This window comes from Somniosus microcephalus, chromosome 11 (assembly GCF_052327205.1).
Source record: "Somniosus microcephalus isolate GS21.2 chromosome 11, FLI_Smic_1.0, whole genome shotgun sequence".
Taxonomy (NCBI): domain Eukaryota; kingdom Metazoa; phylum Chordata; class Chondrichthyes; order Squaliformes; family Somniosidae; genus Somniosus; species Somniosus microcephalus.
Genome location: NC_140997.1, coordinates 27,635,269 through 27,652,545, shown reverse-complemented (window position 1 = coordinate 27,652,545; position 17,277 = coordinate 27,635,269). Strand labels below are relative to the sequence as shown.

The 17,277-nt window shown below is 45.3% G+C and overlaps 1 protein-coding gene across 4 annotated transcripts in view; it reads right to left on the bottom strand.

The window, feature by feature from the left end:
• The window catches only part of LOC147110430 (kinesin-like protein KIF19), a 196,371-nt gene that overhangs the window by 121,330 nt on the left and 57,764 nt on the right, over positions 1-17,277 (bottom strand). For all 4 annotated transcript variants that reach the window (XM_086000408.1, XM_086000407.1, XM_086000405.1 and 1 more), the window contains exons 3-4: positions 8,853-8,963; positions 5,394-5,481 (exon numbers count right to left, since the gene is read on the bottom strand). In XM_086000408.1, the coding sequence (XP_085856534.1) occupies positions 5,394-5,481; positions 8,853-8,963 (199 nt within the window). The remainder of the gene's footprint in view (positions 1-5,393; positions 5,482-8,852; positions 8,964-17,277) is intronic.

Sequence of the window (17,277 nt, the reverse complement as noted above, 5' to 3'; positions counted from 1 at the left end):
ACCACTCCCTGTGGCAGCGAGTTCCACATTCTCACCACTCTCTGGGTAAAGAAGTTTCTTCTGAATTCCCTATTGGATTTCTTGGTGACTATCTTATATTGATGGCCTCTAGTTATGCTCTTTCCCACAAGTGGAAACATTCTTTCCATGGTTAAAACCTCTCCTATTGAAGAGGTAAATGAACTTGGAGATTCTAATGAAGGATTGGAATGTATTTTCTCATCTCATAACAAAATGCTAGAGGTAGAGTGCTCTTTTGCCTTTATGTGCTTAAGCAGATATAAGGATGACGTCAGTTGGATTTTCTTGAAACCACATTCCTATCACTCACCAACTGACCCACCTATATGGATGCCAGATTTCATTTTTAATGATCTCCTTCCCCTAATCTGACTTTTTAATCGCAATCTTTCACAAACATACAAAAGTGTTGCACAGGAGACCGACTGGTCCATCTAGCCTGTCCCATACGGTCGTGATGCCTTATACGTCACAATACAGATACTGCCGACCCACCCGGAGTCATTTAATATCCTTTTAAGACCCAAACTTGGCATCACCTAATCATTCCTGATCTAGCTGTTTTGACCTTTATTGTTTCCTACCTGTATGTGTCCTGTCATATGGTCCTTAAATGTCAATTTGACTCAGTTGGCAACACTCTTATCTCCGAGTCAGAAGGTCACGGGTTCAAAAGCCACTCCGGGGCTGTAATTTTGCCAGCGCTCAGAGTGCGGGTTTGGAGGCGGGTCCGCTGTCAAAGTCACAAAGATTGGCAGCGGGTCGGTATCCCGCTGTAAACCCGCCTCCTTGTCAGTTTCCCAAGTGTTGGGTCTGTTATCCCTGAACAGACCCGACACAAAGCAACGGGTCAGCCAATTTAGATACTTAAAAGCTTGTTAAAAGGTAGTTAAGCACCATTTTCCCATGTACTTACCATTTTACCAGGTTTTTATCGACGTTCCCGGAGAGCGGGTATCACGTCAGGTAAGTAGGTCGGGTGTTGTGTCAGCATGGAATGATTTACTAACCTGACAGCTGCAAATGTTCTATGAAAGCTCCCATTTCATAGGTCTTCACTTTCCAAGGTTAGAAGCTGTTGCTTACTGCATTTGAAAGACAGGTTGAGCTTTATGCAGCTAGCAAGTGTTTGGAGCAAACTCTCTATCCAGTGTCACTTCATTGGAACAACCTCTCTCACCATTGACAGATCGCTTCTGTCATCTCAACCTCACCTGCCATCTATTACATCTGCATCGGTGTCATAGAGTCATAGAGTCATAGAGTAATACAGCACGGATAGAGGCCCTTCGGCCCATCGTGTCCATGCCGGCCATCAAGCCCTGTCTAATCTAATCCCATATTCCAGCATTTGGCCCGTAGCCTTGTATGCTATGGCATTTCAAATGCTCATCCAAATGCTTCTTAAATGTTGTGAGGGTTTCTGCCTCCACAACCCTTTCAGGCAGTGAGTTCCAGACTCCAACCACCCTCTGGGTGAAAAAGTTCTTTCTCAAATCCCCTCTAAACCTCCCGCCCTTTACCTTGAATCTATGCCCCCTAGTTATTGACCCCTCTACTAAGGGGAAAAGCTCCTCAGCATCCATCCTATCTATGCCCCTCACAATTTTGTACACCTCAATCATGTCCCCCCTCAGCCTCCTCTGCTCCAAGGAAAACAAACCCAATCTGCCCAGTCTCTCTTCATAGCTGAAGCGCTCCAGCCCTGGTAACATCCTGGTGAACCTCCTCTGCACCCTCTCTAACGCGATCACATCTTTCCTGTAGTGTGGCGACCAGAACTGCACACAGTATTCCAGCTGTGGCCTAACCAGTGTTTTATACAGCTCCATCATAACCTCCTTGCTCTTATATTCTATGCCTCGGCTAATGAAGGCAAGTATCCCATATGCCTTTTTTACCACCTTATCCACCTGTTCCGCCGCCTTCAGGGATCTGTGTACCTGCACACCCAGATCCCTCTGACCCTCCGTCTTGCCTAGGGTCTTTCCCTTCATTGTGTATTCCCTTGCCTTGTTAGACCCCCCAAAGTGCATCACCTCGCACTTTTCCGGGTTAAATTCCATTTGCCACTGTTCCGCCCATCTGACCAACCCATCTATATCGTTCTGCAGACTGAGGCTACCCTCCTCGCTATTTACCACCCTACCAATTTTAGTATCATCCGCGAATTTACTGATCATACCCTTTACATTCATATCCAAGTCATTAATGTAGACCACAAACAGCAAGGGACCCAGCACCGATCCCTGTGGTACCCCACTGGCCACAGGTTTCCAGTCACAAAAACAACCTTCGACCATCACCCTCTGCCTTCTGCCACTAAGCCAGTTTTGTATCCAATGTGCCAAGGCACCCTGGATTCCATGGGCTCTTACCCTCTTGACCAGTCTCCTGTGCGGGACTTTATCGAAGGCCTTACTGAAATCCATGTATACCACATCCACTGCGTTACCCTCATCCACACACCTAGTCACCCCCTCAAAAAATTCAATCAAATTAGTCAGACATGATCTTCCCTTGACAAAGCCATGTTGACTATCCCTGATTAATCCTTGCCTCTCCAAGTGGAGACAAATTTTGTCCCTCAGGATTTTTTCCAGTAATTTTCCTACCACTGATGTTAGGCTCACTGGCCTGTAGTTCCCCGGTTTTTCCCTACTACCCTTCTTGAATAATGGTACTACATTAGCGGTTCTCCAGTCCTCTGGCACATCCCCTGTGGCCAGAGAGGTCCTGAATATATGTGTTAGAGCCCCCGCAATCTCCTCCTTTGCCTCACACAGCAGCCTGGGGTACATTTCATCCGGGCCTGGGGATTTATCCATTTTTAGGCCAGCTAAAACCGCCAATACCTCCTCCCTCTCGATGTTAATATGTTCGAGCATATCACAGTCCCCCCGCCCTATTTCTATGTCTACATCGTCCTTCTCCATAGTGAAAACAGATGCAAAAAATTCATTTAGAACCCCTCCTACATCTTCCGGCTCCACACACAGATTGCCACTTTTGTCCCTAATGGGCCCTATTTTTTCCCTAGTTATCCTTTTACCCTTAATATACTTATAAAACATCTTCGGATTTTCCTTTATTTTGCTCGCCAGTGTTATTTCATGGCCCCTCCTTGATCTCCTAATTTCTTTTTTAAGTATCCCCCTGCACTTTTTGTACTCCTCTAGGGCTTCCTCCGTCTTTAGCCTTTTGTATCTACCAAAAGCCCTCCTTTTTTTCCTAATCCATTCCCGTATATCCCCTGACATCCACGGTTCCCTGTGGTTTTTGGAACCACTCTTGACCTTTATGGGAACATGTTGCCCTTGTATGATCTCAATCTCCCTTCTGAAAGCCTCCCATTGCTCCGATGCGGATTTTCCTACAAGTAGCTGATCCCAGTCCATTTTGGCCAGATCCTGCCTTATCCTATTAAAATCGGCCTTCCCCCAATTTAGAACCTTTATTTCCGGCCCATCCCTGTCCTTTTCCATGACCACCTTAAATCTTACCATATTATGGTCACTATCACCAAAGTGCTCACCTACTAGCACTTTTTCCACTTGGCCGGCCACATTCCCTAGAATTAGGTCCAGTACCGCCCCCTCTCTTGTAGGACTTTCTACATGCTGGCTCAAAAAGCTCTCCTGGATGCACTTTAAGAATTCTACACCCTCTGAGCCTTTCACACTTTGACTATCCCAGTTAATATTGGGGAAGTTGAAATCCCCCATTATTATTACCCTATTATTTGCACATTTCTCTGAGATTTGCCTACATATCTGTTCCTCTATCTCCCCCTGACTGTTTGGAGGCCTATAGTACACTCCCAGCAAAGTGCTTGCCCCCTTTTTGTTTTTAAGCTCCACCCATATGTCCTTGAAACTATCTCACCTTGGTCCTCAGAATCCCAACACGATCAGCCCCAACACCAGCAGTACCAGGCACACCAGCAGCACCAACAATAACACCAACCTTCTCCGCAATCACCTGATGCTGCACAGGACACATGGCATCATCACCCATGCACATTGTTGCATGGGACGCCAGCGATGGCCTCGCCATGTCCAGATTTACTGCACTTATCACTGTACACCCTGGCTGCCACATGATGCGCCAGGTTGGCACCACCCCACACCAGCACCATAAAGCATCCGTACAATGACCAACCCATTCCATGCACACTCATCACCATCGGGGGGTGGGGGAGGTGGTGTTGTTATGTCTCACCATTCACTGGAACTCAGTAAGACAATTTCAAAGGTGCACACAAATCTGTCCAAAACAACACATTAACAGAAACTTTACATGAACATTGGCTAAAGCACACAAGTGCCTACCCTTGTGTGTTGTTAGTTTGAATGATTGGACAAGGATGAGGGTGAGTGTGAGGGGTGGCTAGTGAGATGGGGAAGTGATAATGTAGATAGAGAGGGATGGGTGGAGGTGTAACGTAAGTTGGTAGGAGTAAGGATGTGCAGGAGTAGGGTAGGGAAGGCAGAGTGATGGGGATGTGATGAGTGGCACAGCAGGATGAGGTTGAGTGGTGGCTTTGCAGTAACGTTTCATGTTCTACTGAGATCATTGAAAGGCTTGCGCCACTGCAGCCTGGTCATCCTGACGACATCCCTGCTTGTGTTCTCCTGTACAATGTGTAACCAGCCTGCGTTGGTGTCCTGGGGAGATCTCGTCCGCCTATGGGAAGGGAAGAGAACCTCCCTGCATGCTGTGGCTCCCTCCAGGGAGTCATGGGAGAGCCTGGGTGCAGCCGTGCACCTCTGTGCAGTGCTTGTCAGTGTTTGCAGCACCTCAATGCTGTAGAACACTGACAGCACAAATGTCAAAATAAATGTGGACATGGTCCCTTTAAGGAAACCGGCTGATGATGCGTCATCAGAGGACGTTATCAGACCCACTTCCTTTTAATTGGCTGGGAACCTCGCTGGGCGGGCTTAACAAGCCCAATCAGGGCAAAATCCCTTGGAGGAGGCGGGATGAAGACGGGAGTGGGGTTTGAAGCTGATTGCACCAGGCTCGCCACGATTGGCGAAATCGCGGCCCAGGACTTGAGCACATAATCCAGGCAGACACTTCAGTTCAGTACTGTGGGATTATCAGAAGCGCCGTCCTTTGGCCGAGACTGAGGTCCCATCAGGTGGACCTCAAAGATCCCATGGCATTATTTGAGGAAAAGCAATGCATTCTCCTGGCGTTATGTCCAATATTCTTCATTCAAACACCACCAAATAAAACCCCAGGTTAACTGGCCATTCATCACTTTGCTATGTGAAAAATGTTCCCCTACACAACACAGTGCTGAACTTCAAATTAATAAATTGCGAGACGCTTAACTATGTCTTGAAATGAACTGCCCACACTACCTGTAGGTCCATATGCAAACACCGTAGCATTATATCCAGAAATGACACCTTTAATCAGGTCCTTGGTGGTGGCCAAGTAAACATCCTCCTAAAAGAACAATAAACACAATGAAGAAAACAGTTTTAGTGTATCTGCAGTAATATGGAGTTCAGCCTTAATGCCCACTGAGTTTTAATGGCTCTTGGAATTTTTAGAATGTATTAATATTTGTTATATACTCATTAAAATTACAGTGAGTGTACTGGTATAAAGAGGCCAACCTTTGAGGCATGTGGTTTCTAAATACAGGTTTGAATACAAACATTACTTTTAGATAGTGTCCCGATAAGGGTGAACTATTTTGTTCAATAATTATAATCATTTAATTCTGCTCATCAAAGTGAAGGATGTCAGTTATAAGAACTTAAGAAATAGGAGCAGGAGTTGGCCATACGGCCCCTCGAGCCTGCTGCGCCATTCAATAAGATCATGGCTGATCATCGACCTCAACTCCACTTTCCCACCCTCTGGGGCAGTGAATTCCAAAGATTCGCAACCTTCTGAGTGAAGAAATTCCTCCTCATCTCGGTCTTGAATGGCCTACCTCTTATCCTGAGACTATGCCCCCTAGTTCTAGACACTCCAGCCAGGGGAAACAACCTCTCAGCATCTACCCTGCCAATCTCCTTCAGAATCTTGTATGTTTCAATGAGATCACCTCTCATTCTTCTAAACTCCAGAGAGTATAGGCCCATTCTACACAATCTCTCCTCATAGGACAGCCCTCTCATTCCAGGAATCAATCTAGTGAACCTTCATTGCGCCGCCTCCAAGGCAAGTATATCCTTGCTTAAATAAGGAGACCAAAACTGTGCACAGTACTCCAGGGTGATAACCGCGATGCCACAGAAAACACAAGCCTCATCATCACACTCTCCTCTCGGTCTGCCTAATGGCATTCTTCCATTCAGCTGCTTCCATACACAGTCCCACCCTCTCAGCTTTGGCCTTCCTTGTGATCTTTACACACACACACTGTTGCTGCACACGGGCTGGTCTTTCTCATCTTTTCCACTGTTTGTCATTTCTTTGCACAGCATGTTCCAAAACCATCCTACATCTGCTTCAGTGCCTTTTGTCAAGATCCAGGTCTCAGTACTGTGTAGAGTGTTGACTGGACATTAGTTTCACACCCTCTCCTTTTTGCATCCATTGATACTTCGCTCTGTCTTTCCCAAAGTGGTTCCCTTGTATATCCAAGAGGATGTTTCCCCTGGCTGGGGGGTCTAGAACGAGGGGGTCACAGTCTCAGGATACAGGGTAGGACATTTAGGACTGAGATGAGGAGAAATGTCTTCACTCAGAGGGTGGTGAACCTGTGGAATTCTCTACCACAGAAGGCTGTGGAGGCCAAGTCACTGAATATATTTAAGAAGGAGATAGATAGATTTCTAGACACAAAAGGCATCAAGGGGTATGGGGAGAGAGCGGGAATATGGTACAGTATTGAGATAGAGGATCAGCCATGATCATATTGAATGGCGGAGCAGGCTCGAAGGGCCGAATGGCCAACTCCTGCTCCTATTTTTCTATGTTTCTATGTTTCACATATTATGGAAAAGGAAAAGTGCAGAAATATGAAGGATGGCTGATGAAAACAGGCATTGATACAGGAGAGGTGGAAGTGATGGAAGCCTTTATATCCAACCGAGGGATGTCAGTGCTGAAAAATGGAAAATGATTCCACTGGGCTCTCAGTATCAGCACCAAGCACTCCCAGGGACCAATATCAGCAGCTGTGCCTTCAGCTGCCTCGGCCCTAAGTCATAGAATTCTCTCCCTAAATCTCTCTGCACCTACGCCTCTCTCTCCTCCTTTAAGATGATCCTTAAAACCTCCCTCTTTGACCAAGTTTTTGATCACCTGTCCGAATATCTCCTTATGTGGCTCGGTGTCAAGTTTTGTTTGATAACGCTCCTGTGAAATGCCTTGGGACATTTTACTACGTTAAAGGCGATATAAAAATGCAAGTTGTTGTTGATATACTACAGACCGATGCAAAGTTAAACTCCCAATCTGCGTTAACATCAATCTTACAAAATCACTTCAAGCTTTACCAATCTGATTTTTTTTCCATATCCCGTGCTCAGTGAGATTGTCAAATTACAGACAAATCGTGCTGAATTATGAAAAGCTTTAAACTATCTCTTTGACAACTGGGAGCTGGGTTCAGACCGAAAGAGGGGTCAAAACTAAAATAATTTCATCTCGGACTTGTAAAGAAGACAGAGGGAGGAGACAGAGGGAGGGGACTTCCATCCCATCGGTCTGGCCGAGATTCCTAAGTAGGCCCCAGGAATAAAATGGACAATGTGCTGACCCACCGCACCACCCTGTCTTCAATGTTAAGTATACTAAAATAGCTCCAGCAACAGCTCCAACAAGACGATCCAGACTCCAACTTTTGATTGACACTCAAATTTGGGTTATTTAACGGAGAGCTATACTGTCCTGAAGCAATTCATCCCAAGGAGCAAGAAGAATTATGAGGGTTAAGTTCCAACTGCAAAAACACATCTCCTTTAGGCACCTGAAGGAGCAAAATTAATAGAAGCCATGGAGGAGTCTGAAGCTTAGACCATTCTACTTTCTTACTTGCAGGAAGAAACACATTAAACCAAAATAGCAAAGGAAGCTAAGAAGGGGATAGGCTGGGAAAGATATAAGCAGAAGAAGCCTTTATTGGGGTTAGGTGATGCAGTGAATTGAAATGTTGTCCTTTCACCGGCCGGCGTGGACACGATGGGCTGAAGGGCCTCTTTCTGTGCTGTATAACTCTATGACTCTATGACACCTGTGGGACTGGGTTAGATTCTAGTGCAGACTGATGGAATGAAAGTCTTCTGTCTCTGATGGATGTCTGGGTCATAAGAGAAATACGTTTGGCTCTCAGCCCAGTTCTAATGGGCACCAGTCTGCAGCACCAGACTGACAATGTCAGCGCGAACTGGCAGTCTACCTCAGAGAGGTCATAAAGATGTCTGGTGTGAAAATTGGAAATATTGCACTGATGCAGCAGGAGGTTGGAATACAGATGCGCTGTTGCAGTGTAAAAGAACATTTACTATGCATTGAAACTGTGCTAGATCTGACAACGGGTACAAACTGTTAAACATTTTACATTTCCCGGGACTGACATCCCTTAGCATGAACACAAATTAATTTCCCCCAAAAATTGTTCAAACAAACCCTCCTCTAGAGTCACCACCAAATTGTAATCATTTTTAATATGCTCACAGAAACTATAAGCATAAGTGTATAAAAATCAAATGCAACAAAGCATCATCTTTTGCTAAAGAGAATTAATGGCGAGGTAGTACAGGGAAAGCTCTTTATTGCCTCTAACCCACGCCAATCAGAACCAGAACACCTTGATGACACAACACACAAAAATTGTTTTCTAATGAGTGAGTCTCTACCTGGGTGGAAGTGTGATCAAACACCACATCAAACATAAATGTTCGTTCACGCGACCTATTAGCTCGCAAGATGTCGTCTGGATCTTCTGTTGGGTCCATCAAAACTACCATCTACATAAGAAAATCCAGAAAAGAATGGATTCAGAAAAAGACAATAAATACTTAGTCAGGAAAGTTATCCGATGAATGCAGCTTCAGAAATACAGCAAAATAATGTTATATGCAGCGGATGAGGACAATGAAAGTTAGGTATAAACAGAAATGTCCAAAGCAGACACAGTTTGGCACATCTCTAATGTCTCTCAATGTCTCTTAATCTCTCCTGCTTTCTATCCTATCACTGACCTTCCCTTTTGTTCTTTCATCCCCTCCCCCTTTTCCCAGCCCCTAAACCTGCTTTCCATTTCCTGCTTTTTTCCAGTCCTGACGAAAGGTCATCGACCTGAAACGTTAACTCTGTTTCTCTCTCCACGGATGCTGCCCTGGCCTGCTGAGTTTTTCCAGCGTTTTCTGTTGTTATTACAGTTTGGCACATGTTGAATATGGGGTTAGAAAGGTTAGCTCTCACTGAGGAGCTAGCATCCACGCACGTATGATGGGCTGAATGGCCTCCTCCTGTGGTGTAATTTCTATGATTCTGTAAAGGGTTGATTTTTTGAGATTGTGTGGTGCCTTGTCCGAAATCCATTTGAAGGGAAAATCATTAGCAGTGTACCCACAATCTCCCATGTGTGACTACTGAGGAAGGCTCCTGCCAGCAGTAGGAACTTGGAAAATTACTCCCTAAGTGTCAACCACAGGGCTAGTGTAACACCAACAGGGCACAAACAGTAATCTGATTGAAAGTTTACTAAAGAACTATTACAAATACTATTAAAGCTACTGCATTCCAAGTGTATTACTTCTGAATTATTTTACTTCAGGAGTGAACCTTTGAAGGAAAAATTAGTTTTGTTTTGAAGATGCATGTATTAGATTTGAAGGTTGGAAGTTCAATCATGTTTATTTGTTTGGATCAATTACTCATGCCCATTTTACTTGATCTTAAGAAAGGCTAATTTACAAATGAGCCCCGATTTTAAACTCAGGGCGGAAATCGGGGGTGCGGAGGCCGAGGCGGCCGGAAAACTGTCCGGTCCCCGAAGCATGAGGCCAGGTAGATTTTAACTCCTGGGCCTGGTTAACATTTCCCGACACTGACTCCTGCCTGAAGCCGGTAGAAATGGCATCAGCACTGGTGAGCAGGAGTCAAAATTCATGCGGGGTCAGACTGCCAGTGGAGACCCACGGAAGATAAGCAAGGATTGGGATTTGGGAAAGGGGGAAAATCGAGGCAGGGGGAAAAAAAATTAAAAAATCGAGGTGGGGTTAAAGCCTAGGGTCAGGGAGGCCCAAGGTATCGCTGTAGGGCCATAGTGGAGCATTCCTGCTCCTCTTGGCCCACAAGGAACCTTTAAAGATTCACCTTTGAAGAGTTACACTGACCTGGGCCTCCTGTGGTCAGGACCCTGCCTGCCTCCAGCCATCGTCATGGGTTTGAAACCGTGCGGCCCTTGGTCGGGCCCGCGGTTAAAATGGCATGCACAACTTGATGGCGTCATCAAGACGCAATATTTCCATTTAAATTAGTCCCTCGTTCTTCTGGGCCTTCCCATGCCTCATTTCAGGCTAGTTAAAATGGTGGGCGGTGGTAAAGCATCAGGAATGCGAAACGAACTCTCCGCCATCTTAACTCCCTCTCCCACAACCCGCTGGACGTAGAAGCGGCGGGTTAAAATCCCCCCTCTGGTTTACTGCAATTCAAAAAAATATAAATATACTGTCCTTCCTACAAGATGGTCCCTATTTAATTGAAATCTTCTTGTAACGAACACTTACAGTTGACCCATCAATAAAACACAATCATACATGAAAAGCTTAAGGGCACATTTTAATTCAGTTGTTTGGATCTGTGCCAGTGATGTTAAATAGAACTTCTTTTATAACTGCATTACTTTTGGAGGCTGAAAGGGTGAAATTGGGCAAGACGCGAAGCAGGCGAAATCGCATTAGCCGACTGTTACACCACACACCCGATGTTCAATTCTATTGAAGTCTTTGGAACTGGATATGGGGCGGGGTGCATTACAGGCGACCAATTTGCATTCTCACTCTTGTCCAAATTCACCACCTGAACCTCTACAACCCTCCTTAAAACCTACCTCTTTGAACACACTTTATCATTCCATCCTAATATCTCCTTCTTGGCTCGGTGTCAATTTTTGTCCGATTACCCTCCAGTGGTACGTTTTCTATTTTTAAAGGCACTATATAAATGCAAGTTGTTGTTGTCGAATCTTGATACCAGTAAATACTAACCACTCTTGTCTTTAATAAATCTAATTGAGAGGGAACTGACAAGTCTTAAACCCGATGTTCCTGGCTAGCCTGCGATTCTTGATGGTTATGTAAAGAGGTTCGCGTTGCATACAATGCAGAAAGGAGGGAAGGGCCAATTAACATAAGTACCTGTAATACTAAAAACTGTAAACACTGCAATGGGATAGACTTGAGACAATCTGTGGCACCTGCATCATTTATAAACAGGATGATCTCAGACATCATTATTTTGGTTGAAATGTGTTGGTTTTTCTTTGAAATAACATTTAGATGAGGGAATGACGAAATCATTTATTTTGATAGATGTCTGGAACATTCAAGATGTGCTCTCGGCTTGGTAAGTGCTTCAATTTGGACCTTAGAACTGTCTAAAAGCCAGGATAAATACGTCATCGCTCTGCCTCTGCATCAAAGCTGCTACTGTAACATTGACAGGATCACAGTTAACAATGAGGATAAAGGAAAGACAACTGAAAATACATTACGATAGCAAAATACTGTGGATGCTGGAAATCCGAAATAACAATAGAAAATGCTGGAAAAACTCAGCAGGCCAGGCAACATCCGAGGAGAGAGAAATAGAGTCAACGTTTCAGGTCGAAGACCCTTCGTCAGGACAGAGAAAAAAGCAGGAAATGAAACAGATTAAGAAGCAAGTTTGGGGGCTGGGAAATGGGGGAGGGGATGAAAGAACAAAAGGGAAGGTCTGGGAGGGGTGAGGAGACATTAAGAGATATTCAACGAGATGGTAATAGGACAAGTAAAGAGACAAAGGATGGCTCTAGATGAAGTTTGAAATGCGCTGGCAGAATGAAAGACAGCTGCCATGTGGGAGAGAAGAAAAGGAAAAGGCACAAACCAAAAGTGTGGATAAAAAATATATAAAAATATGATGGGGGGCCGAGGTTATGATCTGAAATTGTTGAACTCGATATTGAGTCCGGAAGGCTGTAAAGTGCCTAATCGGAAGATGAGGTGCTGTTCCTCGAGCTTACGCTGAGCTTCCGTGGAACACGGTGACATAGTGGTTAGCACTGTTGCCTCACAGCGCCAGGGACCCGGGTTCGAATCCGGCCTCGGGTGACTGTTTGCGTGGGTTTCCTCCGGGTGCTCCGGTTTCCTCCCACAGTCCAAAGATGTGCGGGTTAGGTTGATTGGCTATGATAAATTGACCTTTAGTGTTAGGGGGATTAAATACGTGGGGTTACGGGGATCGGGTGGGATATGTGTCGGTGCAGGCTCGATGGGCCAAAATGGCCTCTATCTGCACTGTGGGGTTTCTGTGTGATTCTGTGTCTGTGTGAATGCAAGAGGCCGCAGACGGTGAGGTCTGAGTGGGAATGGAACGGTGAATTGAAATGACAGGCGACCGGAAGCTCGGGGTCACCCTTACGGACTAAATGGAGGTGTTCCGCAAAGCGGTCACCCAATCTGCGTTTGGTCTCCCCAATGTAGAGGAGACCACATCGTGAGCAGCGAATACAGTATACTAGATTGCAAGAAGTACAAGTAAATCGCTGTTTCACCTGGAAGGGGTGTTTGGGGCCCTGGACAGTGGGAAGGGGGGAGGTATAAGGGCAGGTGTTGCATCTCCTGCGCTTGCACGGGAAGGAGCCGGGCGAAGGGGAAGGGGTGCTGGGGGTGATAAAGGAGTGGACTAGGGTGTCTCGGAGGGAGCGGTCCCTATGGAATGCTGAAAGGGGAGGGGAGGGGAAGATGCGCTTAGTGGTGGGATCACGTTGGAAGTGGTGGAAATGGCGGAGGATGATCCGTTGAATGTGGAGGCTGGTGGGGTGAAAGGTGAAAGGACAAGGGGAACCCTATCATGGTTCCGGGAGGGAGGGGCAGGGGTGAGGGCAGAAGTGCGGGAGATAGAATGGACAAGGTCGAGGGCCGTGTCAACCACGGTAGAGGGGAATCCTCGGTTAAGGAAAAAGGAAGACATGTCGGAAGCACTGGTGTGGAAGGTGGCATCGTCGGAGCAGATGTGGCGGAGACGGAGAAACTGGGAGAATGGAATAGAGTCCTTACAGGAGGCGGGGCGGGAGGAAGTGTAGTCCAGGTAGCTGTGGGAGTCAGTGGGCTTGTAGTGAATGTTGGTCAATAACCTATCCCCAGAGATGTAGACGGAGAAGTCGAGGAAGGGAAGAGTCGGAGATGGGCCAAGTGAAGGTGAGGGAAGGGTGGAAATTGGAGGCAAAGTGAATTAAATTGTCCAGTTCAGGGCGAGAGCAGGAAACGGCACCGATACAGTCATCAATGTACCAGAAAAAGAGGTGAGGGAGGGGACCCGAGTAGGACTGGAACAAAGATTGTTCCACATATCCCACGAAAAGGCAGGCATAGCTAGGACCCATGCGGGTACCCATAGCAACACCTTTAATTTGGAGGAAATGAGTGGAGTCAAAGGAGAAGTTGTCCAATGTGAGAACAAGTTCAGCCAGGAGGAGGAGGGTGGTGGTGGATGGGGACTGGTTGGGCCTCTGTTCAAGGAAGAAGCGGAGCGCCCTCAGGAAATCCTGGTGGGGGATGGAGGTGTAGAGGGATTGTACGTCCATGGTGAAAAGGAGGCGGTTGGGGCCAGGAAACCGGAAACTGTTAAAGTGGCGGAGGGCGTCTGGCCTGGTGAAGTAATGAATTCCCATAAGAGAGTTGCCCCCATCTTGAGCTGCTATGACAGCTCCTCGTTGCCCTGTCTCCCTAGGTTACTACATTTGACTAAATCCAAAACCAAACAGGGACTGGGCAGGGCTAGTGACATGCCTTCAGAAAAATTGCATTAGGCCAAATTATTTCAACTATTGTGTTGCCTCAACACTTAATTGATCTAGGGGCTGCATTTATTTCAATAAAATACAATCTCTCTCTGTCTCTGTTGTTTTCTGGTTCCTGCCTCTGCGGCGTCTTTGTTCAGATGCTACAGGTAGTGATGCAATAACTTAGGTATCTTATTATTATTCAACATTGTATCACATATTTTGTATTCATTATTTTACCCAGTTTTTGTATTACTTTCTATATGTATTTGGAGACAGTCCCCTGGTTTCTGGTTTGTAATGTACAGTATTTATTAGCACTTTGACTCTCTGTTTATATTGTTCATTGCCAAGACTGGCTGCTTCTCTCTTTGAGGGTTGGACTGGATTTAGTTTTAAAGCTCCGGTGGTTTGGCAGCTTTTGGAATAGTTCCAGAGCCACAGATTCATGATGGCAAGAAAATATGTTGCCTGCCTGCCCCCTAGCAGAGGAATGATGCATGGAACAGGAGAGCCTTACGAGGGAAGACAATGGGCCAGTAATTCCGGGCCCAACGTGTGAGTACGGACGGGGTACTTACGCGTGGGCCCGTTGGAAGTGCCGGATTTCAGCATGCACAGCGCATGTGCAGGAAACCGGCATTTCCTGTCCTCTGAACCAAGGGGTTCAGAGGACGAACGCGTGTGTGCAGGAGTCTGCGCGTGCACGCTGAAATTCCTTTTTTTCCCCACAGGTTTGCGCGTGTGTAAGGGCCTCTCCTTTTTACGAATGTAAAAAGGAGACGTAAAGACTTCATTCTTTAAGGTAAGTGGTCTATTACTTAAAATTACTGTATAACATTTTTTCCACAGTTTTATTGTTTTTAAGGACTTTACAGTAAGGTAAGTGTAGTTTTAGACCCAATTTAAAAAAAAAAAAAATTTTTTTTTTAATTTGATTAATTGTTTAAAATAGTTTTTTAAACTTATTTATAGTTTATTTAAATATTGGGATGTTTTTTAAAATTTTATTTAAAGTTAAACTAGTCTTTTGGGCGCCCATACTTTTCATGAGTTTGACAGTTCTTACTATCAAACTCATGAATGAAGTTTCCCCTCCCCTGATTGGCTGCACAGTGCTCACCTGATCCCAGCCGGCATATCGCATTAACTACGCCGCTGGATCAGGCAAGCACAGTGCGCCGACATCTAAACCGGGCTTCAGATGTCAGCGCGCTGGGTGAGTGCACATCGGGGGCTTGCACACGCGGCAAGCCCCCGAACATAATTTCTGGGCCAATGCCTTGCATTGAGAAGCTTAAGCCCATATTGTAACTCCAATGGTACCATAAAACCTTATTATGTATAGAGCACCGAACAACTGGGCAACTCATGGGCATTAATCAATAAAAAATTAAACAAGATGTTGCTCATTCACGGAGGACAGGCTGAACAATACAAGAGACGTGCAGGCTCTTAGGTTGGTACAAAGGTAATACTGCTTCATAAATTACCTCCCATTTATAATTCATTGCCGTATTACTTCAGTGCAAGGTTACCTTCAGCAGTACAACGTAAAAGGAGGGCAAGTTTAAACATGCTTGAAACAGAGTAATCAAATACCCGCTATCAATGAACGCAATCACTGACATTCAGTAAAATGCTTTTAATTAGAAGTCAACGGGACTATTGGTTGAATTAAAAGCTAGGAGGGACAATGGTGAATGTAATCAGAATGCATTGAAATCTATAAAAAGAAAAATAAGGCATTCATTAATTTTAACCATATGCTCTTTTGGATATAACCACCAACCCCATTGAGGTTTAGATTGATTCCAAAACACAAATAGTCAAATATTTTTTGAACTGCTGAAATCCATATTTCAGAACCTTTAGTCAGCACTATGCTTGCAACATGAAAAGCATGATTTTCAACAACTTAAACAAATAGTCAAGAATAACATTTTTAGTATGGAAGGAGATTAGGTAAGAGGCTGAAAGCAGTAACGCAAATGTGTGCAGAAGTTTCATCAAAGTCCTTTCAGGTCATCGTGACTCAAACTGAATGCCGCTTTAAGAGGTTGAAAGAATAAATGGAGGTACACTATAACCTTTCAATTTCTTTTAACAGAGAGACACTTTCAACTTAGATTCATAGAATTTTACAGGACAGAAGGAGGAGGCCATTGTGCCTGTTCCAGCTTTCTGAAACAGTGATCTCGCTTAGTCCCAACCCTTTGCTCTTTTGCTATAATCTTTTAAATTTTGCTTTTTCAAATATTTTTCCTCTCTTTTTAAAAGCTATGATGGATTCCACTTCCACCATTGCTTCTGATAGGGCACAGCCAATCCTAACAATCCTCTGTGTTAAAAAAATAATTCCCCTAACCTCTCCCTTTGTTCTTTTAGCAGTAATCTTAAATTTATGCCCTCTAGTTATTGCCTCAGCAACCAGGGGAAATTGCTTTTTCTCAATTTACTTTACAATACCCTTTATGTTCCAAACATAAGAACAACAGTTAAATGGAAGTGTTGGAGACTACTGGGAATGAGGGCAACAGAACAGGAGATGTGAGGGGGAAATGGGGATTGTGGGGCGGGGGGGGGGGGGGGAGGAAATAAGAACATAAGAAATAGGAGCAGGAGTAGGCCATTCTGCCCTTCGAGCCTGCTCCGCCATTCAATGAGATCATGGCTCATCTTCTACCTCAACTTCACCTTCCAGCAATATCCACATATCCCTCGATTCCCTTAATATCCAAAAATCTATCGATCTCAGTCTTGAATATACACAACGACTGAGCCTCCACAGCTTTCTAGGTTAGAGAATTCCAAAGATTCACCACCCTCTGAGTGAAGAGATTTCTCCTCATCTCAGTCCTAAATGGTCGACCCCTTATTCTGAGACTGTGACCCCTGGTTCTAGACTCCCCAGCCAGGGGAAACATTTGGCTGGGGATTGTGAGGGGGGGGCAGGGAAATGGAGATTGTGGGTGAATGGGGAATGCGAGGTGAAAATGGGGAATGTGAGGGGAGAAATGGGGTTTGCGAAGGGTTACTTGTATGTGAAAGATAAGGGGTCGGAGCAGCCTTTGGTAGGGCCCTTACGGGCTCCAAAACCCAGAGGACGTCGGCTAAGAGCATCTCAGCAGACAGAGCAGGGATCTGAGCAGCCTGCCTCTACCTTTGCTCAAGCCACAGGTGTTGCATTATGTAGAAGTGCTAGGAAAAGGAAGAGTAAAGAATTGTAGTTGCACAAGGGTATGCACATGGGTGTGCTGCACATTGTTAGAATGTTAAGTTTCTGTTTT